The following is a 24,410-nucleotide window of genomic DNA, read 5'->3' as shown; positions in this document are numbered from 1 at the left end:
ATATATATATATATATATATATATATATATATATATACACCCACATGATTAACATAATCATATATAGTATAATTATAGAGAATGGTATGTATATATTTATCTGATTTTCTATTCAACACATACGGATTATGTTGAACTGTACAGTGTTTCTGGCTGAAACCATCAACATAATATGACTTGAAGCTCTAAACTGTAAGAGTAGATGATGCGTTGGCGCCCTCTGCTGGAGAATGTACGTTACTGTTGGTATTTTTACACACACCTCTGATTCAGTTTATTCTGATTCTTATTTTTACTCCTACAAGTTGAATGATAGTGGCTTCATCTGCCGGAAAACAGAAGAAAAGTAGCAAGTTTGGATGAAAAAGTCATTTTGTGATGATTTTTGTAAAATGAAAAAACACAAAAATGACAAAAAACCAAACTGGATATCCCACTGTCTTTTTCCTTTTGTTCCATTTTATCATCAAATTTTTTTTAACCTGTTTTATGGTAAAGTGATGTTGAATTCTCCATTTCAACTGTTGTTTATTTTACTTGAGCAAAGTCATTTTGCTCAAACTTTTAAAACTCACTCAAAACAGTGACTCCTAGAAAACCAATTATTTTTAATTAACGTACATTTCATCACCCATACACCGTCTGTGTTTGGTTGTGTGTAAATATAGAGGTGAATGTATAGGCTAATGCCCCTGTCATCATCCTGTGTTTATTTGTTTTTTGTTTATTTGTTTATCTGTTTGTTTTGATGATGCCTATGTCATCATTATGTGTATTTTTTATATATTTTTTAATTTATAGTGAATAAGTGATGTATTAGTGTTGACTGTTTTAGGTCTGGTTTCTGTCACCTGCCAGAGGGCTGCAGATGAAAAGGGGTTCTTTTTATTCATTCTGACATATTTACATATATTTGGGTGTATTTTTTATACAGCAATGTTCATAAATGTGCATGGTCCCTATTAAATAAACCAATGAATAAACAAAATAAATAAACTGAACCAGACATTTAAAAAAAAATCCACTTTTCCAATGTTTCTCATCATTTTTTAACACATTATTTATCATATATTAGTGTTGTTGTCGTCTCTTCTTGTATTAACATTTATCTTAATTTTTGTCTTTTTTGTGCTTTATTTCATTTTCTTTGGGCCTTATTTTTCATGAAGATGCATTCAATTATTGTCTTTATTTGGTTTATTTTCTGTTAGTTTCACTGCTTCCAGTCCTGCATGTGTATGTACATTGTTCTGCTGCTACTGGGACATTTAATCAATCTAATCTAATCTAATCTAATCTAATCTTTTTTTTCTTTTTATTTGGTGCAACACAAAACATTGTGACTGGGGTAACAAAAAATACAAGACAAAACATCTGGCATACGAATTTATAGACAGTATAGAAAGAATATTAAGGGGGTAAAAATAAAGGAAAAAGAAATGAAAAACAGCAAAATTTATAATACCAAATACATTATAATAGTGCCCCCCCACCTAATCTAATCCAAACCTCTTCTTCACAGTAGGTGTTTCATTCAGCTGTAATGCTGTGAAAAGGCCACCAGGAGGCAGCATCGCCTCAGAAACAGAGTGCTGTCTGTGCTTGGGTGTGATGCAGACCTTGTGTTCCGACCAGAACCAGTGGCAGGTCGGCGGTGTTCCTGTAGTTGGCGAGGCGGCTGAAGTAGTGGTAAACCGTCTGGAAGCTGATCTCGTCCTCCAGACTAAAGACGAAAATGACGGCGTCCACCCACAGCGCGAACTGCCAACGCAGGACGACAACAAACAACACACGCCAATAAGTCAACATCGTAGGAAAAAGCCCAGATTAAGTCATGCTGCTGGAAAAAAACTAAAATTAAAGTCTGGATTCATCCGCCATGAAAAATAGTCCCGAACAGATGCATCGAGAACTGAACAGATGCGGAAGTTTTTAACTAAAATAAAGATGCAGGATCTGTTTGATGAGATTTAAAACAACAGAAAGACAGTTTGGAGAAACAAGAAGCAAATATATGATGAAAATGCAAAATATAAGACCAAAAATATGAGGAAAAATTTGCTTCTTCAAAGAGAAAAAATAAAAGATAGAGAAAAAGGATTAAAACAGAGATTCCAGAACTGAAGAAACAGCTGTCGTTAAAGATTAAAGAACAAGAAAAGGATAAAAATGGGTGAAAAAAAGGGGAAGAAAGTGACAGAGGTGAAGAGCAAAGAGAAAAGCAGTGAATTATTGATAAACGGTGGAGTTTTCAGTCTAGACGTGGTTGGTTTGGTCAGTTTGAAGGATCTGACCCAGTTTCATCCACAAACCAACCAACCTGCGTTTATTATCAAGAAAAAGTCATGAAACCTCATGTAAGTTATCAAAACCCAACACGTGTACAAGAAACGAAAAGTCTGTAGCGACTGGAACTGAATTAAGTCACAATAAAGTCAGAATGTTTGGTTTAAATGATTCTGAAACCGCTAAACAAGTCAAGAAATGAACAAATCTGGGCCGAATTTGGCCAATTTTAGGTGCAATTTTCATTTTTTGAGCTTTTTTTTTCCCATTTAAATCAGTCATTAGAGTGGTGGTGACCAAAACCAGAGAAAAAAAAACAAAAAAAAACCAAATCCTCACAGAAAAAAAACATCTTACTGTTGACATTTTCAGGTACATTTACTATATTTGTAATATTGTGAAGGCAGCGGGCAAGTCACAATTTAATTTAACGTTCTATTTCATTAACATTCTGTTGAATTTTTTGGGGTCATTTTTTGTCAAATTAACGCATTCAGACCTTCACCTAAACCTCCATAACACCCTCTGAAAAAGTAAAGAAAAAAGTAAAGAACAAGTTAAAAACAAAATTATAAATCTTGACCTTGACGAAGGCACAAATCCGTCCAATTTTAGGCAGAATTTGACTTTTTGAGCTTTTCTTTTCCATTTAAATCAGTCATTAGAGTGTGGTGGTGACCAAAGCCCGAGCAAAAACTATCAAATCCTCAGACAAACTCTTCATTTATATTTTGTTGACGTTTTCAGGAGGGTTTTGTTGACTTATGTTGTTAATATTGTAAACATTATTTTCCCTTTATGTTGCATTTAATTCATTTTTGTCGTATTTTTTGGTGCAGTACCAACCTGAGCCTCTGGGGGGCCTCCTTCATCCCTGATGAGCAGCAGGTGACTCTGACCGTCCACCACGATCTCCTTCTTAAATCGTCCGCCTACGACAAACGACAGCAGGTGTCAGTGGGCGGAAACCAGCTTCTGATCAGTTATTGATCAGCTATCGATCAACTACAGATCAATGGTGGATTCAACGTCTAATGGACGAAAAACTACAACTACCAAGATCCTGAGGTGTCAACAGGAAGTGGAATTATCAAAATTATACACAAGAATCTAAAATACACGATGTTTTATTGATCTGTGATCAGACGCTAAAAAAACCAATCAGACTTAACGTAATAAACCAGTTCAATTTGTTTAACATCACTTTCATTAGATTTCAGCATTTAATCTAACTGTGAAAAATAATTGTTTGTAATGGATTTTGGTCCAAAAAATATGGAAGAGGACTAGGGCCACTGGAAAAACAGTAGGGTCCAATATTTATTTATTTATTATTATAATGAGAAAAAGTAGGATTTCTGAACTTTTTTCACACAATTGGACTTCAGTCTCAAAACTCTGACTATAAACTCAGAATTCTAACTTTTTTTCTCATAATAATAATTTAAAAATATATATACTGGATTTTATTTTATTTTTTTCCAGTGGCCCTAATCCTTTTCTGTAAAAAAGAAGGATTTTATATTTGAAATACTTTATTTATTTATTTACATTTTTCACAATTTAAAAATGTCTTTTAAAACATGTTGAAAATTTGAAAAGTAAAGTATATAGAGTATATAATTTATAGTATATAACAGCAAAAGAACAAAGTCATCAATGTCAGTATAGAATGAATCAAAGGTCTAGATGAAATTCCAATGTAAATGAGTGCGTACCTATGGAAGTCAAAATTACAATTTCATTAAATCTATAAAAAGTAAGTGAAAAATTTAAATGGCATGATGTCAGTAACATGTTTTTTGAGGAGAACCTGGAATATAAAATAACAACTTCACTTTTCATTACAAACATATTGCAAGAAAATAGCCTCACTGGATCGTTTCTGACCCAGTTATGAATCAAAAGGTTAAAAAATAAAGACAGAATTATGCATCAGTTCAGTAAATACGCAGCAGGTTTCAGTCTCTTAAAAGGACTAAAACTAAGTGTTCTAACTTCCTGTTGTGAAGTGACGCAACACAAATGGAAATTAATGTTTATGTGTAGAAGATGTGGACGCATGCACACAATGAAGACAATGGGAAAAACCATCTACATGATCAGTTTAAAGACAGAGTAAAGGGGACGTTTAGTCACAGCAGCAAATGAGGTTCAGCTTCAGGTTCAAAAACTGGATAAAAAAAAAAAACGACCTGAAACGACAACATGAGTCGGGTCATTTTGAGGTAAAAGAACCTGAAGCCGACGTCGAAAAGCTGCAGCGATGTCGGGAGGATGGATTTAGACGACGGCGAATAGAAAGCGAGGATAGTTACCTGCATCCACGTCAGCTAGTTTTAAAGAGCAGCCCAGAAGGAAGAAAGAGGAAACAGCAAAACAAACAAAAAAAAAAAACAAATATCAAAGATGCAGCCACCGTTAATGCATGCACAGTCCAACCAGCAACCAGTTTATCAGAGCAGGAAGAAGAAGAAACAGAAGAAGAAGAAGAAATACAAACAGGAAGAGATAATATTCAAGGATCATGGCTGGATCTGCATGTCACCGCAACACCAATATAATAAAAAAACAACAAAAAAACAAACAGAAAATACAGAGAAATTTCACAGATTTCAGAACCAATCCTCAGAGAAACCATTTGTTTGTTGATCACTTATATTCATTTATCATAAAAATGTACAAAATTATTACAAAAATGAACAAAACGAGAAGAAAAAAAATCAAATAGAAAAATAATATCAAATAAACATTTGGGAATTTAAAAAAAAAAAAAAAAGAGAGACAAAATGTTCAAGAATATGAACAAAATTATCAAGAAAATACACCAAAATGAGCTAAATTATTAAGAAAATAAACCAAAGTGAAAAAATGTATCAAGAAAATTAACTAAAATCAGCAAAATTATCAAGAAAATGAATCAAAATGAACAGAATCATTATGGAAATGAACAAAAATAAACAAAATCATTATGAAAATAACAAAAATTAACACAATTTTTATGATTAGGAACCAAAATGAACAAAATTATCAAGAAAATGAACCAAAATGAACCAAAATATTATGAAAATAAACCAAAGTATCAAGAAAATAAACATAAATTAAGATGATTACTCATGTTTTCTCCACTTCCCTGTTATTTTATTCATATATTTCAGTAGTTTTGTGAATCTCAGACTTTTTTAAACCTATTTCAACACTAAAACACTTCGTCCATACGAGTGAACACATTTGAACATTTTCACTCATCTGACTTCAGCCTTCATCATTTGGGCTGAATTATCTGTTTCTACTGTGAACTTGGGAAAAAAATGGCCTCAGTTCCATAAAACTGAGAATATTTTGAACATTTGAGTTCCATAAAACTGACTGAACTGAACATTTTAATCTAAAACACTTAAGTTTTGTTTTATTTGGAAGAACTTAAAAAAGGTGAATTTAAGAAAAGGTAGAAATTGACCCTGAAAACTCTGAAGGTTCAACTGAAAAACCGAGTTTTTGGGAAGAATAACAGAAAATGTTGATAATATACAAGTAAAATATCAACACTTTTTTTCTCTGCAATGTTGCAGATGATTGATTTTTACTTAATTTCACTTGAGTATTTCCATTTTCTGTGGCTTTTCTTTTCTCTTTTTGCTGCAGATTTGACTTGTTTTCATTGGATATGGGCTCATCTGTTTGTTCCACTGCTGTTTTATTTGTATATTTCATTGTTTTATCAGTTCTTTTCTGTAAAACACATGCCTCTCTGTGATTGGCTGCCCGTCTCCCTGGGAAACGGCGGCGTATCGATGGCGATGTGGGCGTGGGTTTGGAAGCTGTGGGTGATTTCCCGACCAGAGAGTTTTTTCTGTTTTAATGGATTCCATGTGCTGCCGCTCAAACACTCGGCTTCACTTCGACTATTTTGGTTTTCGGGGGCATTTCCGTTTATACAAACCCCCCCGAACGCAGCACAAACTGTATCCTCACATGGGCCGTGGTGTGTTCAGGGACAGCACGGCGGTTTGAAAAGCATGCGAGTTAAAAACGGTGAATATTTGACAGGTTTTTACTTTGGAATGTTGGGACTGGGTTACTTTTCCAAATGTAAAAGTACTTTTACTTTGGTTTTGTAGTTGAATTTTACTACTTAAACCATTAACATTCACGGAAACTGATTTTACCTGCAGCATTATTTTATGTCATTTACTATTTACAGTTTTTTCCAGGCATATGTAGCAAATGGTTTAGTAAAAAACAAAACAAAACACATATTTGGTTCAGTTTTCACTTGTCAAAGCAAGAAAACAAATGATTAAAATAATAAATAACCTTAAAAAATGCTAAAAACTAAAGAAAAAGATCTGGAAACTGTTGAGTTTGGTTTAATTGATGTTTACATGACGAGTGGTGCTGACTAAACCCTGAGTAAAAACAAAAAATCCATCAGATGAACCGTTTGTTTAGTGATCGTGTAAATGTGTCCAATTATTTGAAGTTGTTTTTTAGAAAATTGTGTTGACTCAAACAAAATATTGTAAATGCAGGTAAATACACTTGAATTTACACTGTCTCATTACAATTAATGTTATATGTGCCATTTTCTCAAGGCATATATATATATATATATATATATATATATACACACACACACACACACACACATACATATATATATATATATATATATATATATATATATATATATATATATATGTATGTGTGTGTGTGTGTGTGTGTGTGTATATATATATATATATATATATATATCAAATAGTTTTAGTAAAAAAAAAAAAAACGCATATTTTGGAATAAAGTTGAGTCTTGAGTCATTATAGCAATAAAATAAACGATCAAAAGAATAAATAACCTTGAAAAATTAGACAAACTTTGAATTTACTGAAGAAAAAAGGGGATTTTTGCTGGTATAAAAAAACCCACAGAATTAAGATAATCATGTATAGTATGAATTTCAAGTAGAATTGTATATAATTAGAAATTAAAGCCAACTGTACATATATGGGTTTATATTTCACATATATATATTTTTTAATGTTATGTTGGTTTAGTTGCTGGTGACTGTGATTTTTATTCGTCCGAAATAAAACATTCATTCATTTTAACACAAAAAATACAGGAAAATGTTAAAACTCAGTGATATTATTATTCATTTTCCAGTGCTGACGGACTGAACAGACAAGACTAATGTAATTTTATTCTACTTCTATTCAGATTTTTAGGGACATATCTGTATTTTATCCATGTATGACTGTAAACTGGACTATTTCACGCAGATATTTTGCTGTAAAACTCATGTTTCATGTTGTAGATGTTTTATTTGAATGGATCTGCAGTCAGTCTCAGAATAGTCCTGGTTTGGGTGGTTTCGTGGTCTCCTCTCCCAGTCGCCGGCCATGGGAACCCGGGCGGCGGCGTATTTTTAGCCTCCGGGAATCCACAGCGAGCGCCGTTTATTTCTTTGCGCTTATGCAACCGTTTCAAAGAGCGTTTCCTTTCTGTTTTCTAATTGGAGTGGAATCACCGCCTCCTCGACGGCCAAGAATCCAGATCAAAGATGCAGCGAGGGTTGATGGGATTGAAACGGTGGGATGTGCTGATTTTGGTGCTTTCAAGGCAGCGGCGTCACATTTATGTACAAACGCCGCCACCTGAGCTCCTACCAAGGTCATGATCATTAACGAAAGCTAACGAAATGACAAAAACTAGAACTGAAAAAACATTTTTGTGAACTGAAATAAATAAAAACTATAATTAAAAAAAAAAAAAGAAAAGATAACTAACAAACTGTACTGTGTGCTTACAAAAGTAACTAAAACATATTAGAAATATGGATAAAATTCCCCTTGTTTTCATCTTTGTCAATGTCGGATTGATATGAATCTGGAAACATGGAGACTAAAGTTGGGGGAAAACAGCAGAGTCCTGAATGGGATTTATTAGAATATGACAGCGAGAAAGAGAAAAGATACGAAAAAATTCAAAGTAATATTAAAACTACACTAAAACTAAGCATTTAGAAAAAAAAAAAAAAACTAATAAAAACTAGCAAACCTGCTTTAAAAACTAGTTAAAACTAAGAATTAGAGGAAAAAGTCCAAACTAAATAAAACTAAACTATAATGAAAAGTCCAGAACTATTAGAACCTTGGCTCCTATTGAGTCTGTGTAAGTGTAAGGCTCCGTTCACACTGCAGGTAAATGTGGCCCAGATCCAATTATTTAGCCCATGTGTGACCTGTATCTGTTAAAGACAGTTTGAACAGCACTTATCCAACCCAGACCACTGTCATATGTGGTCCTAAATCTGATACGTATCTGATATTCTGCAATGTGACTTCAGTCTGAACAGCCAGTTCCATTTATCCAACCTTTACGTCATTGCAATGCGACATTTTTGTTCATTCTGTTGGTCATTTTCATTCATTGTTTGGTCATAGTTTTTCTTTTCGATCACTATTCTTCATTTTGTTTCACACATTTGTAATTTTTAGGTTCTTTTTTTGTTAATTTTGCTCATTATTTTAGTCTAGTTTGGTGTTAGTGTTTTAGTATATCTTGTATTTAATCTTATTTTACTTATTTTATTTTGAATCTGCAGATTTAACAGCACTTTGGACACTTCACGTTGTTTTAAATGCACTGTATAAATGAACTTGACTGAGTCATTTTTGTTCATTCTGTTAATCATTTTTGTCATTTTCATTCATTGTTCGGTTGTATTTTTTCTTTTCTATCATTGTTGATAATTTTGTTACTATATTGGTGAGTTCTTGTTCTTTTTTGTAAATTTTGCTCATTATTTTGGTCATTTTCGTTCTTTTCGTCGAACTTTTTTTTTTTTTTTTTTTAATTAATTTTGCTCATTATTTTAATGTAGTTTAGTGTTTTTGTTTATCTTGTATTTATTCTTATTTTACTAGTTTCAGTCTATCTTGTATTTACTCTTATTTTAATAGTTTTATTAAATCTTGTATTTATTCTTATTTCAATAGTTTTAGTATGTCTTATATTTGAGCCTACAGATTTTTACAGCGCTTTGGCCACTTCACGTTGTTTTAAATGTATTATATAAAATAAACCTGACCTAATCATTTTTGTTCATTCTGTTGGTCATTTCTGTCATTTTCATTCATAGTTTGGTCATATTTTTATTTTTCATCATAACTATTCATTTTGTTTAGTATATCGGTAAGTTTTTTGGTTCTCTTTATGTGTATTTTGTTGATTATTTTGGTCATTTTTGTTCTTTTCGTTGAACATTTTGGTAAGTTTTGGGGTTTTTTGGTGAATTTTGCCCATCATCTACATTTTTTTTGTTCATTTTCACCTCACAAATGCACTTCTAGAGGAATGACCAAACATTTCTAGAGGAGTTGAAGCTGCTGTAGCTGCAGAGGATGGACCGACTCCATATTAAACTGAGACCAGATCATCGTCCTCCGCTCTACAGAGTTTATTCTGAGTCTGAGTTCAGGTTGTTAAATATTAAACGACTGTACTTCTACAACAGAACAGCTTTAATAAAACATAGTGAATATGGCAGAAACGAGCCGCCGCCGAGGACTCGACAGATTTCAAAACCCAGAGGACGATGCTTTAATTATAGATGTGAAATATGTGCAACATATGTGTTAATGGACTTCACTTCCTTGTGCTTGATGCCGTTATTTCAACTCCGTATAAACCAGATTCAGCCAGATCCGAACACAAACCGGGTTGGACCGGATCTGACTCACCTTCGGGCGACTCCTCCTGGACGTACGTCCCCGTCAGATACCGGTGGACCAGCGCCGACTTCCCGCTTGCCAGGTTACCCACAATGCCCTGCAGGACAAGATGTTTAACAGTTTACCCACATCTTCATTCAGGTTCGATCCAGACTTTATAAACTTTCTGGAGGTTGTTTTTGACAACTTTAACAAGCTTTTCACTACATATTTCTTCTCTTTACTTCTTTTCATTAAAACTCATCTACCATTTTTATGATGCAAAAGTAACGTAAATTAAGGTTTGACTACAAACTAAAACACACCATCACTAATTTAACAAGAAAAAACATGGTTTTAATGTTTCATACAATTCTCTTTAGACAGTCAATTGTCATTACGTCCTACATTTTTTTAGCCAAAAAGGATAATATTTGCATCAGGATTCAGTGGCGTAAAACAAAGATATTCCAGCTGCTTTAAGGCCGCAAAAGTACTTGAAAATAGTCATACTTTTTTCTGCCAAATGATGAAACTGGTACTCAAGTTATAAAGTCATTTGTTGGATATTTTCTAATGGTATGAAGCTATTTTATTTGACTTAATGTAAGAAAATAGTGGAAAATGTCCTGTGATACCAACTTATTCACTTTAACACAGATAAAAAAAGACAAAATGAGAAAAAGCCTCCTGTTGAAGAAGCTGAACAAGCATTTTTTTTTTTTTTTTTTTTTTTTTTTTTTTAGGCATAAAGGATGACATTTGCAGCTTATTTGTATTTTGAATGTAAAATTTGGTTTCTTTTCCAGTGTAGATTTATTTTGACTCCACAACAGTCTATTCCAGTGATAAAACCAAAGAACTGGATCTGTAAAGATATGATACAAACAGAGATTTAAACCAAATCAAGACCAAAGTTCTGGATTTTACAGATTTTTGTTTGTTTGTCTGGAGCAAAGGTGAATCTGGCCGTTTCAGTGATAACACTCAAACTGAAGTTCAGCTCTGGATGTGAGTGTTGTGTAATTTCCCATAAATCCCAGAGGTTCCTGAACTCACCACTTTCAGCTCTGGTACCGTTCGGCTCAGTGTCCATTCCTGACTGTTCACGAACGCATCTGAAACAGAAAACAGGAAACACAAAGTTGTCAGTCCACCAACCCCAGCACACGATGCCTTCAGGGGCGGCGGGGAAATTTGACATCAGCTGATACGTTCGAGTTCAGTGACTCGAGAAGAAAACAGAAAGAAGAAAGAGATAGAGGTAGATGATATGAATGAAAACAACTGACTTCTTTGTGGTTTAAATAAAGGGAGGGTTTCATATTTTTTACTCGGGGTTTGGTCATCTCCGCTCTCTGTGGAGAACATCAATCAAACCAAAGTGAATTTTTCTTTTGTTTTTAACCTTTTTAATATTGAACTCGACTTCAATTAGAGCTGGGCGATAAATCTAGATATTCAGGGTTCCTGCAGGTATCAGCAAATCTAATTTAATGCTTTTAAATGCCACTTTAAACAAATTTAATGTCCATGTCCAACTGCAGATAGTTTGATATAAAATGTTATTGGTTTACTGTCGACAGGCTTTAACCAGGTTCTAAAGAGTTCCTCCTCCAGTTACTTCTCATTTTTCCATTTTTCTGACATTTGCTAATATTCCCTCTGCTCTTTCGCCACAGCATGAACACGCTCACAGCACATTGCATTCCAAGCATCTGGTGTTGTGACTTCGTGCATCGGCCATAAATAATAGTCAATTAAAGGGTTCCGCCTGTCAATCATCACACTATACCTCCGATCAAAATGATTAAATGTTTGCACAATCAAAATAAATCGTGAATAACAATACTTTTTTTCTCCAGTCAAGTGTATTTAATTTTCTAATACCTCTGGACATAGAATTTAATGATTTTTAATACCATTTAAGACTTTAATTTTCACAAAATCAATTTAATGACGTTTAATGCTTTTTAATGACCCACAGAAACCCTGATATTGCTTAATTTTATGGATGTTCTGCCATTCTAACTGATTAACGTTGATGTTTTCTTGTTATACACTGGAAAAAATCTAGTGTTTTTTCTCATTTCAAGTCAAAATATGTCATCACACTTAAATTAGGACATAATCACCTAACAAGTAACTTTTCAGTGAGATATAAGAACTTATTTTTAGACAATAGATCTGGAAAATCTGATTTCAAGAAATCTTACCAAGATCATTTTCACTTGTTCCATTAGCAGATTATTATTATTATCATTATTATTATCATTATTATTATTATTATTATTATTATTATTATTACTATTATTATTATTATTATTATTATCATTTTGCTTGAATTAAGCAAAAACAAAAAAAAATCTTAAATTAAGCAAAAAAAAAATTAATCTGCCAATGGCACAAGTGAAAATGATCTTGGTACGATTTCTTGAAATAAGATTTTCCAGATCTATTGTCTAAAATAAATTCTTATATCTCACTGAAAAGTTCCTCGTTAGGTGATTCTGTCATAGTTTAAGTGTGATGAGATATTTGGACTAGAAATGAGAAAAATACACTTGGTAAGATTTAGGTTTTTGTAGGGTAACACCTGAAGTCTGAGCTTGGATTCCAAAATTTTCTTTTTTTAGAAGAAGTTGGAGCTGATGGTTTAAGGGAAAATAATCCGAATAATAATCAGCCGCAACTACACTGATGTTCAGGTTCACATTAAATGATGGATTCCTTTGAGTAAGATGTTCAGCTCAACAGTTACGATGTTCTTGAGTGAAAGTAGTTCATTTCAGACCTGTTTAAATGTCTGTGTTTTCGAGGGTTATCGGGATTTTCCTGTTGTGGACGACTGTTTTTAACATCGGTCGTTAAACTGGTCGACCTGTAGAAGGAGTCAAACTGAATCCTTGCGAGCAGATTTTAACAGCGAGAACATCAACGCTGCTTTCAAGGGCATTTGTAAACTGTAAGCAGTTTGTTTATGGACGAATATAAAACCAAACAAAGCAGTTTTCCACTGACAGTCGTCCAGTCGACATCTACTGATGCCTGGTCGTCGCTGTCTCTGGGTTAAATAGGCCACTGGGCCAGTTCCACTTAAAGCCCGCAGCCCTGTTTTACTTATTCATCAGCAGAAATCTGTGTCAGCCTCCAGACCCACAATGCAACTGTGCAAACCGGCCGATGAGCATTAAAAGCCTCTGACAACCCCACAATGACACTCACACATTGTCTGTTTTGCTACAATGTTGTTATGATGTTACATTTTCTTTAATTGTTATGTTTTGTTAGAACGTCATTATAATGTTACATTTGTTATACTTACGATACATTATGTTTTGTTATATTTGTTCTAACATCAAATTTCGTGCCTGATCTTACATATTATTACAATGTTATATTTTGTCGGAAAGTGTTACATTTTCTTTGATTTTGTTGTTTTGTTACAGTTTGTTCGGATATCAAATTGTGTTTCCGAGCCAACATTTCATTACAAAGTTATGTTTTGTTAGACATTATATTTTACACATTTGGTTACGTTTTGTTGTGATGTTATGTTTTGTTTCTAATGTTACGTTTTGTTACAATGTTATTAAGTTACATTTTGTTGTGTTTTCTTACATTTTGTTCTGATGTCACATTCTGTTTCCAATCTTACATTTGCTCACAATGTTGCGTTTAGGTATATTCTGTTAAACTGTGTTTCCATGCCTCCATTTTTTCTCTGAAGTTACATTTTGTTTCTGATGGTAGGTCTTGTATTTGACCTTACATTTTGTTCCAGTTTGATGTTTTGCTACATTTTGTTCCAATGTTATGCCAATATTTTTATTTATTTATTGCCAAATTATATTTTGTTCTGATGCTGCATTTTGTTTCAATGTCATGCTTTTATTCATAGTCATTTAAAGTAATTTAAAAAATATTAATTTTACCATAGTTTTTACATCAGCTTCTGAAAATGTGAACCCATTCTACATATTCCAAATCTGTGTCAGCCTCCAGACCCATAATGCATCAGTGCAGACCGGCCGAGGAGTGTTAAAAGCCTCGAACAAACCCACAGCGATGATCTCACATTGTCTGCTTTGTTACAAGACGCTTTAAAAACCACAGAGGCAGAGATAACGGCAAATCAAGGCGGTTTTTCCCCTTCCTCTGATGGCGAGAGTCGGTGCATTCCTATTGGTCGACTGCCTCACACAGGGGGACATTGTTGAGGTTTTTACAAACGCCCTCCTGTCTCAGGCCGATCCCTCCCTTTCTGTGCCAGGCAGGATGTTGACCCAGCTGCTTCCTGTTTTTGGGGGCCTCCAGTTCCCCGGTCGGTCTTGGTGACGGGGGGGGGGGGGGGTGGTGGAATGGGGGTGATAACGACGAGTCCAGGACCGCGTCTGATTGACAGGTTAAAGGGGCGGTCCAAACCGTCTGGACTTTTATGTACATGATGCCCAAGGGGGAGACGAAAATGAGGGAGAAGACACAAAAAGTGTAAAACTACGTAAAAGACGCAAGAAGACAAAAATGATGGATAAGATGCAACAAGATGAAAATGTCGTAAAAGATGTAAAAAGATGAAAATGAGGGAAAAGATGAAACAGCGAAAATATTGTAAACAACGCAAGAAGACTAAAACTACATAAAAGACGCAACAAGACAAAAATGTCGGAAAAGACACAAAAAGTCTAAAACTACATAAAAGACGCAATACGACGAAAATGATGCAAAAGACGCAAAAAGACTAAAGTGACATAAAAAGACACAACAAGAAAAAAAGGATGTAAAAGACGCAAAAAGACAAAAATGACATAAAAAGACACAAAAAGGCTATAACTACATAAAACACGCAACAAGACGAAAAGGATGTAAAAGACGCAAAAAGACTAAAACTACATAAAAGACGCAACAAGATGAAAATGATATATAAGACACAACAAGATGAAAATATCATAAAATATGTAAAAAGATGAAAATGAGGGAAAAGACGAAACAGAGCGAACATGTTGTAAACAACGCAGACTCAAACTACATAAAAGACGCAACACGAAAATGATGTAAAAGACACAAAAAGAGTAAAATGACATAAAAAGACGCAACAAGACGAAAATGATATATAAGACACAACAAGATGAAAATGTCATAAAAGATGTACAAAGATGAAAATGATGGAACAGAAGACAAAACAGAACAAAAATGTTGTAAACAACGCAAAAAGACTAAAACTACATAAAAGATGCAAAAAGACAAAAATGAAGTAAAAGACAAAACAAAGCAAAAATGTAACAGATGCAAAAAGTCTAAAATTACATAAAAGGTGCAACAAGATGAAAATGATGTATAAGATGCAAGAAGACGAAAATGTCATAAAAGATGTAAAAAGATGAAAATTAGGTAAAAGACAAACCAAAGTGAAAATGTTGTAAAAGATGCCACAAGACAAAAATGAGGTAAAAGACATAACAAAACAAAAATGTTATGAAAAACACAAGAGGAAAATTAGGTAAAATATGCAAAAAGACAAAAATGTCGTAAAAGTGATGCAGCTGATTTGCTAATCACCAAAATGAAGCAATTAAAATACCTTGGTTTTTCAGATATGCACTTTTAACTACACACTCTGCGACCTATTCACAACAACACCGCGACCCACCTATGGGTCACGACCCACCAGTTGAGAAACCTGGAATTTCGGAGAATTCTCCAAACCCAAACGACCAAAACACAATTCCGGAAAACAGCCTCGTAGAGTTGGATATCCTGACGCTGATTCCCTGAATTATATTTTCTATTTTAATTTTGTTTTTTCCAATTTGCATTTTCTTTTCTTGCGTTTCTATTTTCTGTCTCCATTTACCTGATGCTTTATCTACGAAACTGCTGCTGACTTTAACATTGTCTTGCTTTTTCTCTTTATGTTGGTACTAAACCTTTAAACCTTCGTCATTTGTCCATGTATAAATAAAGTTATTTTGATGTGATTTGACTGATGTTCCCATCCGACATTCCCTTTTTATGGAAAGGAAAACTAGGCTGCATAAATAATTAGTGTTATTCTAAAACGTTCCACAGACGTTTGCAGAAAACCTCCACAGATAAAGGCTGATTCGGCTGCTTCCAAAACCGACCAAACGCTGAGTAATGAAGAGAAACCGAAACGAAATGAGGACGGAGACGACAGATGGATGGAGATGAAGATGACGAGGATGACGAGGACACTCTGTCGTCTCCGAGGGACGAAAAACTCGGAAACGAGAGCGAGAGTCGAGGGACTGTTTCGCTTTCTCGTGAGGAAGAGGAGGAGGAGGATCATGTGCATCATTAATTCTCTTTGATTCGCTCTATTTTTACATGAAACATGAACGAGGGAACCGAGCCTCCACCTTCCAGCAGGAACATCTTCACCTTCACAAAACCCCTTTAAAATCCTGCTTTAGATTCTTTAATCCTACTTTAGTTTAATAGCAAATACAGCCGGAGACTAAAGCAAAGCCTGTTAAAATAAAGCAAAAAAAGAAAAAGACGAATAAAGACGAGGATGAACAACGACAAATGGAAGAAAGTTGACCCTAAAAGAATGAAAAACAAATGAACAGGAAATAAATGAGAGGTTTTATCTCAAACACGACGATGTAAAACTGGTAAATTTCTGAAAAAATGCACATCATCCTAGAAACACTGATGCTATTCACCGACTATTTCCAAACTTAACTTCTTCAGTCCATTATAAACTCATTTGTTGGATATTTTCCTGATGTTATGACATTATTTTGTTGGATTTTATTGAAGAAGATAGTGGAAAAAGCCATTTAGTTTTAATTGCTACATTTTGTCAAATTTACTAATGTTTCAAACATTTTGTTCTGATTTTAAGTTTCGTTTCTAATGTCACATTTTGTTACAGTCTTGGTCAGATGTTACATTTTGTTGATTTGTTAGATTTTTGTTCCGACATTACCTTTCATTTAAACTGTTACATATTCTTACACTAGTCACTTTTCCATTGACCCTCAAATTGCGCAAATATTACTTGTGCATAAAAATGTACCTGATGGAAAAACAACAATTTCGCCAGAACTCTTGTTTTTCGATTAAAAGTTTTTGTGTTGGCAAGAGGTGGTTTTTCCGACAGAGCACAATTGGTATATCACACAAAACTGCAATGGAAAGACCTTTTTCCACAACTAGAGTCTGGTGAATAAAAAAAAAAAAAAAAAAATGTTGACAGACGTTACAACAAACGAAGAAGAAGAGTTTTAAAAGAAATATGTTGCAGTGTGTGTGGACACACCAGGAAACCCAATCATTTTTGAATTTAGTACGAGATAGAGGGGTAATACAAAATAATAATGAATATATCCGTAAATCAACACCATATTTATGTTCGTTGCTATGTTTATGGAACGACTTCTCATGTCATCTTGTGATAATATATAAACAAATTATCGCATTTGTGATTTAATGGAAAAACCGACATTACACACATCTGTTTTTTCAACATTTAGTAAATATCGGTGAAGTTTTGCGCAGATGCCCAATGGAAAAGTGACTACTATTATGATGTTCTGTTACATTTTCATATGTTTTTTTGCATGTTATGATGTCAAATTCTGTTTCCAATCTTTAATTTCTCTTTGATTACTTTCCCTCCACTTTACTTCTGTAATCCACTGTAGTTCATTGACATCAGTTTGCATCAGAATTCAGTGGCACAAAACAAAAATATTCATGTTTTAAAGCTGCAAAAGCCCTTGAAATTTTTTTTTGTCCCAAATGATGCAACTGGAAATAAACCACTGTTATTCATGATATAAACTCATTTGTGGGATATTTTCTGATGTTATGAAGATATTTTATTTGATTTCATTTATGAAAATAGTGGAAAACATCCATCACTTCTTCCAGTAGTGTCAAATTATTCACATTTATGCTGATAAAAAATAGGACCAAGGGTCCTGTAGTCCAACTGCATATTTAAAGACATTAATTGACATTTGTTTGACCTTTCAAGGTCACTCAAGGTCAAAGGTCACAGCACCAAATGAAAGCCCATATTTGACTTCCTATCTATTGCCAATAGTAATTAGATCAATATCTTCAACTGTTTTCAAGTTGTAGCACTTTTGAAAGTGTCCCATCATAAACCAATGGGGAGTTTTAATATTTCAAAAATCCATAAAAAAAATTCAAAAATCAATATTTCTCAATTCTTTGAACAAACTTGGTAGAACTTACACCAAAGATGTTCCACATCTAATATCAAGTCATTCTGACTGATGGTTTCGGAGAAGAAGATTCTTGAAAAATTGTTTACGAACAGACGATGGACGGACGATAACTGATACTAATAGTGCATCGGACCCTTCGGCCGTAGGACTAAAAAGAGACAAAATGAGAAAAAATACTCTCATTGAAGAAGCTGATAAAGTTAATGTTGGACAACAGTGGGGTTTTTGTTTTCATTAAAGTCTTTAAATAAAGTGATAATGTTTAATATGTGCATCTTGTTCAGTTCACTTAGAAAACGTCATTTTAAAAGCAGCAGAATCAACGTCTAAACGACCCATCGGGGGTTAGGTACAATTCGTCCAACCTGGACCGGCCTCCTTTTACGACAACGTCATCAGTAACACGCGACAAACTGGAACGCCACAACGGAAACAACCCGAGGCACGAGAGGAATTCCAATATGGATGGAAACACGACTGGAATCTGAGTCACGTCAGAGGGTAGAACTGGTTTGAACTGAAGATGAACACGCCTCAGAAACACCAACAGCAGCCGAGCGACACTGGAAAACACCCCCACAAACTTTACCAAGAGATAAGACTGGAAACCATCACATGGACTGGTTCATTTAGAATATTATAAAAAATATATATACAACTGAACACCTTGAACTCAACGTCACTGTTAACCAAATAAAGAAATAAAATACATATATAGGTCATTTAATAAGTGTTCCAAAGGCTCAGACTATGGTGTGTAATGAATGTTTTGTTACACTTTCCGACATTTGTTCGAGCTAGTTTTTCTGACATTTTGTTATGCAGTTCTGTTTTGTTTCTAAACTAACATGTTGTTACACTGTTGTAATGATGTTACATTTTGTTTGTAACGTCACATTTTGTTACGATGTTATATTTTGTTGGACGACGTTATATTTTGTTCTGATTTTATGTAATGCATCAAATGGTACATTTTGTTTATCTTTTGTACATTTTGTTCTGATGTTACCTTTCGTTTATAACATTACATTTTCTTACAATGTTAAGATGATGTTATGTTACATTTTGTCGGATGTCGTTAAATTTCTCCCACTGCCACTTTAAACTGGACTTTAACCCCCTGAGCATGCTCAAAAACTCACCAAATTTGGCACACGTCACATCTGCCGAAAAATTTGATAAAATGTAAAAATTAACCCCACAGGTGCAAAAATGTGCTCTTTAGTGCCCCCTAGATACACAAAAACAGCTCTAGTTTGTTTTGATTTGATGCTGCATCTACTGCTACATTTTGTTTGTTTTGTACATTTTCTTCTTTGTAACGTTACATCTTTGTACAATGTTATGATGATGATATGTTACATTTTGTTTCGATGCTACACTTTGTTGGATATTGTTCTGTTTTGCTCATTTTTTATGTATCTAATGCTACATTTCATTAATGTTTTGAACATTTTGTTCTGATGTCACGTTCTGTTTCCAGTCTTACATTTTCTCAAAATGTTGCATTTAGGTACATTCCGTTAAACTGAGTTTCCATGCCTCCATTTTGTCTCTTGTTACATTTTGGTTGTGTTATACCAAAATATTTGGGTTGTTTTTTTTTTTGCCATATTATATTTTGTTGTGATGTTTCATTTTGTTATTTTGTTGTTTTATTTCCAGTCATTTAGTAACAAAGAACGCATTCATTTTACAGTCGTTTTAACATTAACTTCTGTTTTTTCAAATTCCAAATGATCCTCATAACCTGTTACTTTCTCTACAGTGACATGATTAATAACCTAATATATGTATTTATGGCGTTGGGTTGGATTTTATCCGATCACAGCCAGGCCTGGGCCGATGTCGGTGTTTTCAACTCGTCGCTGTAACTTCATCCGTTTCCAGATTCGTAAACTAAACTCATGTGTGGTTTGTTTATCGGCTGCAGCGTCGACACACTTTCATCATGAGCAGAAACACAAAGACCATCAGCGTCAGTTTATGTTCCCGCTTTAAAACACAGGGAAACATAAACACCGCCTGCACATTACCCATAATGCCCCTGGTGTTAGGGCTGTTGGCTGAAAACACACACATATTGTGTGTTTTTGACTTTCATTATACTCTTATTGACCGTTTTCTGATAAAACCATTGGATTTGTATGTTTTTTTGTGAAAGGATGATCAAATAAATGTATCGTAGAACTCAAAAATAATCACAATTATCATGATGAACATTTTCAGATGTGATTTAGTGTTTGTCGACTAAACAATACAAACTTTATAAACAAACGTTCTTATTTCTTTTAATGAATATATATTATTAATATATATTGGAGAAGGGGTGGGATTAAATAAATTGCACTTCTTCCCACCCCTTTTTGGGCATGTAAATAAAACTATTGTGCTGTTCTTCTTTCTAAGATTGTCTTGATTGTTGATTTTTGTGTCATTATTTATGTTTTACGTGTTCACATATGTGTTAAATTTCATTGCATGTTCAGAATAAATCACTAAATCAAACGAAATTAATAAATCAGCTAATTCATGATAATCAAATAACAATAATAACAACAAAAATACATTCGTAAATAAAATATTTAAAACAAATAATAATATCAAGCCAAATATCACTTTTTACCATTTTTATAGATATTATGTTTTCATTTTATGTTTTATTCAATTAAAATATAATTCACCTTGATATTTTTCCATAATTTAAGAGTTTTCAGATACTTCATGTGGCCAAACAACAGGAAAAACTATATTTAATGATACTTCAAGATTGTATAAAGCAGAAAAGCTGGACTTTCAGGTCTTATTAAATGATTTAATGCATATTTGAACATATGTGACGATATAATAAACAGTATTTTGTATATTTCTGTATTAGATTAGAATCTGTCTGTGTTGGAAGATCCATGTTTAAGTCGATTTTGTTCATTTTCTTTAATAAACGTCCTGTCGGGCGTCGTTGGAAGGCATGTTGTGTATTTACAGTGTGTGTTTCTATCCGTTAATTAAACCTGTTGGACAGGTAACGACACCTACACAAACACAGCTGTCGAATGTTCAACACACTTCTGTTACTGTCACACAACTCTGTTCAACACACACCTGTTACTGTGACACAACTCTGTTCAACAGCATAACAGTTCGATGGGAATTTAATTTAAAAATAGAAAATTACATCGACAATAACCCATACTTCAGCTAAAACAGAATATTAACAAGGCTTTCTTCAGTTTTTATTTCCAGAGTTTAATGCGACAAACTGATGTCACTTTATCGCAATTTTACATTTGTTCTGGTTTTACATTTTATTCCCAATAATACTTTTTGCAATATATTTTGCACTAGTCTCAAATTCTGTTTCCAGTATTTTTTTCCAATCTTATATTTTGATCTTTTGTTTTGTTTCAATGTCACATTTTTTTCAGCATTACCTTTTTTCAAACCTCAAATTTTGTTTCCAATAACATTTTTTTTGCACTATTATATTTTGTTCTGATCTTACATTTTTTCACAATGTTACATTTTGTTTAAATGTTTTTAGATTTTATTAAAATCACAAACTTTTAAAATCTAAAGTTTTTTGCATGCTTATTTTATTCCAATATCAAATTGTTTCCAATATTGCGTTGCTTTTTCTTGTATGACATTGTATTTGTTCTGATCCTACATTTTGTTTCCGTTGTTCCCGTACTTTTTTAAAAATACATTTTATTCTTTACATTTCACATCTTCTTGTGATCTACATATTTTCTCAAATTTTGTTCCCAGTATGAAGTTTTTTGTTTCTTTTTTTTGTGACATTATGTTTTTTTCACTGTATTTTGCTTTGATCATAAATGCTGTTTACTCAACCCTCACCACGCATTGATATTTCCACATTAAAAGCTTCTTCTTACCCACAATGCCTTGTGTGCACTGGTGTGTGTGTGTGGGCGGAGTTCTGACCTCGGGCTCTAATCAGCGCTGCCCTCGTTACGTTATGACCAGATCTCAACAAAGTGTGACATGAACGAAAGCCAGACACCGGGGGTCAAAGGTCAAACGTCAGACATCCTCAACAATGCAGAGACATGACGCTGCATTTGAGGACCTCTCTATTTGTACGAGCAGTAAAGACATTTAACATTTTCATCGATATCCCTCATTGAAAAAAAAAAAAAAAAAAAAATTCAGTTTTTGCTTTTTTTTAAGTAAAATACATAATAAAGCATAAAAACAGATAATGTCATAACATAACTGATTATAATATTAATCAAAAACCAACAAGAAAACACCACATTTCTTCACTTTTACATCAAATTTCAAGTTTCGTGCTTAATTTTTCCAAAATTTTCAAGTATTTTGCTGCTTTTGTTTTCACTTTACAAGTATTTGTTCACTTTTATGCCATATTTCAAGGTTTTTTGTTCATTTTTTCCAAAATTATCAAGGTTTTTGGTTAATTTTTTCCCATTTTTGAAGTATTTTGCTCATTTCCTCCAGAACAAACAACTATTTGATCTGTTTTCAAGGGTTTTCTGTTTTTTTTTTTTCTTCATTTTTGAAGTATTTTGCTCATTTGATTTACATTTCACAATATTTTGTTCATTCTTCCTCATTTTTCAGGTGTTTTATTCATTTTCTTCTAATTTTACAAGTATTTGTTCAATTTCATGCCATATTTCAAGATTTATTTGGTTTCTTTCTCATTCTTCAAGTATTTTGCTCAGTATTGGTGCACTTTAGTGCAATATTTCAAAGCCTTTTTGTTCATTTTTTCCTCATTTTTCCAAGTATTTTCTTAATTTTCTCCTCATTTTACAAATATGTGTTCCCTTTTATCACATTTTAAGCTTTTTTTTAAGTAATTTTTTCTTGGACTTGCTGCGTGTTCATCCTTTTTCCTCGGCCTTGTATCTAAATCCTGACTGTGGAAATGGAACCGGAGCTTCGACATTCATCTAATCCCGGCTTCGGTTCCGGCCTCAACACAACGGTTTTCCTTGTGCGAGGCGTTCGCTGGTGAAACAGCTGTTCTTGAGCTGAGACGCCGGAGATCTGGATGAACCGACGGCGGCAGGTGTCGGAGAAAGAGGCAATGTCCGACAGAATGATAAGTAGAAACCAGGAGGATGCAAACCGATAAAACCACCACCACTGATCAGAATAAGATGAGAATAAAACCAGCAATATACTTGAAAAATGAGGAAGAAATTAAGCATAAAACTTGGAATATGGCATCAAAGAGAACAAATACTAGAAAGTGAGAAAATAAAAAAAACAAAAAAAAATTACAAAGTGAGAATAAAATGAGTACAGATACTTGAAAAATGTGTATAAAATGAGCAAAATTCTTGAAAAATGAGACTAAAACTAGAAAAGCACTTGGAGAGCACAGACCTCCGCCAAGGCAGATCGGTGCCCCCCCCACCCCGATCGCCATCAAAATTTAATCATTGGTTCCTTGTGTCAGTATCAACATTTCCTGAAATTTTCATTCAAATCCATCCATAACTTTTTGAGTTATCTTGCACACGGACAGACAGACAAACCAACGCCGGCAAAAACATAACCTCTTTGGCGGAGGTAATGAGCAAAATATTTAAAAAATGAGGAAGAAATTAAGCATAAAACTTGGAATATGGCAGAAAAGAGAACAAATATTAGAAAATGAGAAAATTAAAAAAAAAAAAAAAAAAAAAAACGTACAAAATGAGAATAAAATAGAATAAATGCTTGAAAAATTTGATTAAAATGAGCAAAATTCTTGAAAAATGAGAATAAAATGGGCAAAATACTTGAAATAGGAAGAAATGAAGCATGAAACTTGAAACATTAGAAAGAAATGAAGCATAAAACTTGAAATATGCACAAAAGTGAACAAATATGAGTAAAATGAGAAAAAAAAAAACTTGCAAAATGAGAATAAAACAAGCAAAATATTTTTAAAAAATTGAAAAAATGAGCAAAATACTTGAAAAATCAGGAAAAAAATAACCCAAAAACCTTGACATATGGCCAAAAAACTGAACATGCACTTGTAGAATGAGGAGAAAATTAACAAAATACTTAAAAAAAATGAGAAGAAAATGAACCAAAAACCTTGAAAGATGGCATAAAAGTGAATAAATGCTATATTTATGTCTAAAACCAGGCCTTGTTTCCTTCTTTTTTTTGGTTCCTGTGGTTGAAAACCCTCGTACGTAGG

The 24,410-nt window shown here is 33.5% G+C and overlaps 2 protein-coding genes across 2 annotated transcripts in view; both read right to left on the bottom strand.

Moving 5' to 3' along the window:
- Positions 1-24,410, bottom strand: part of LOC115432728 (zinc finger protein 420-like) — a 597,943-nt gene that overhangs the window by 275,702 nt on the left and 297,831 nt on the right. The gene's annotated exons all lie outside the window — the stretch shown is intronic.
- LOC115436243 (arf-GAP with GTPase, ANK repeat and PH domain-containing protein 1-like) overlaps positions 1-24,410 on the bottom strand; it is a 114,845-nt gene that overhangs the window by 80,277 nt on the left and 10,158 nt on the right. The window contains exons 2-6 of the mRNA XM_030159043.1: positions 11,058-11,116; positions 10,029-10,116; positions 4,605-4,619; positions 3,133-3,218; positions 1,620-1,761 (exon numbers count right to left, since the gene is read on the bottom strand). Of these exons, the coding sequence (XP_030014903.1) occupies positions 1,620-1,761; positions 3,133-3,218; positions 4,605-4,619; positions 10,029-10,116; positions 11,058-11,116 (390 nt within the window). The remainder of the gene's footprint in view (positions 1-1,619; positions 1,762-3,132; positions 3,219-4,604; positions 4,620-10,028; positions 10,117-11,057; positions 11,117-24,410) is intronic.

Source organism: Sphaeramia orbicularis, chromosome 2 (assembly GCF_902148855.1).
Source record: "Sphaeramia orbicularis chromosome 2, fSphaOr1.1, whole genome shotgun sequence".
Lineage (NCBI taxonomy): Eukaryota > Metazoa > Chordata > Actinopteri > Kurtiformes > Apogonidae > Sphaeramia > Sphaeramia orbicularis.
The sequence above is the reverse complement of the archived record's forward strand: the minus strand, read 5'-3'. Positions and strand labels throughout refer to the sequence as shown.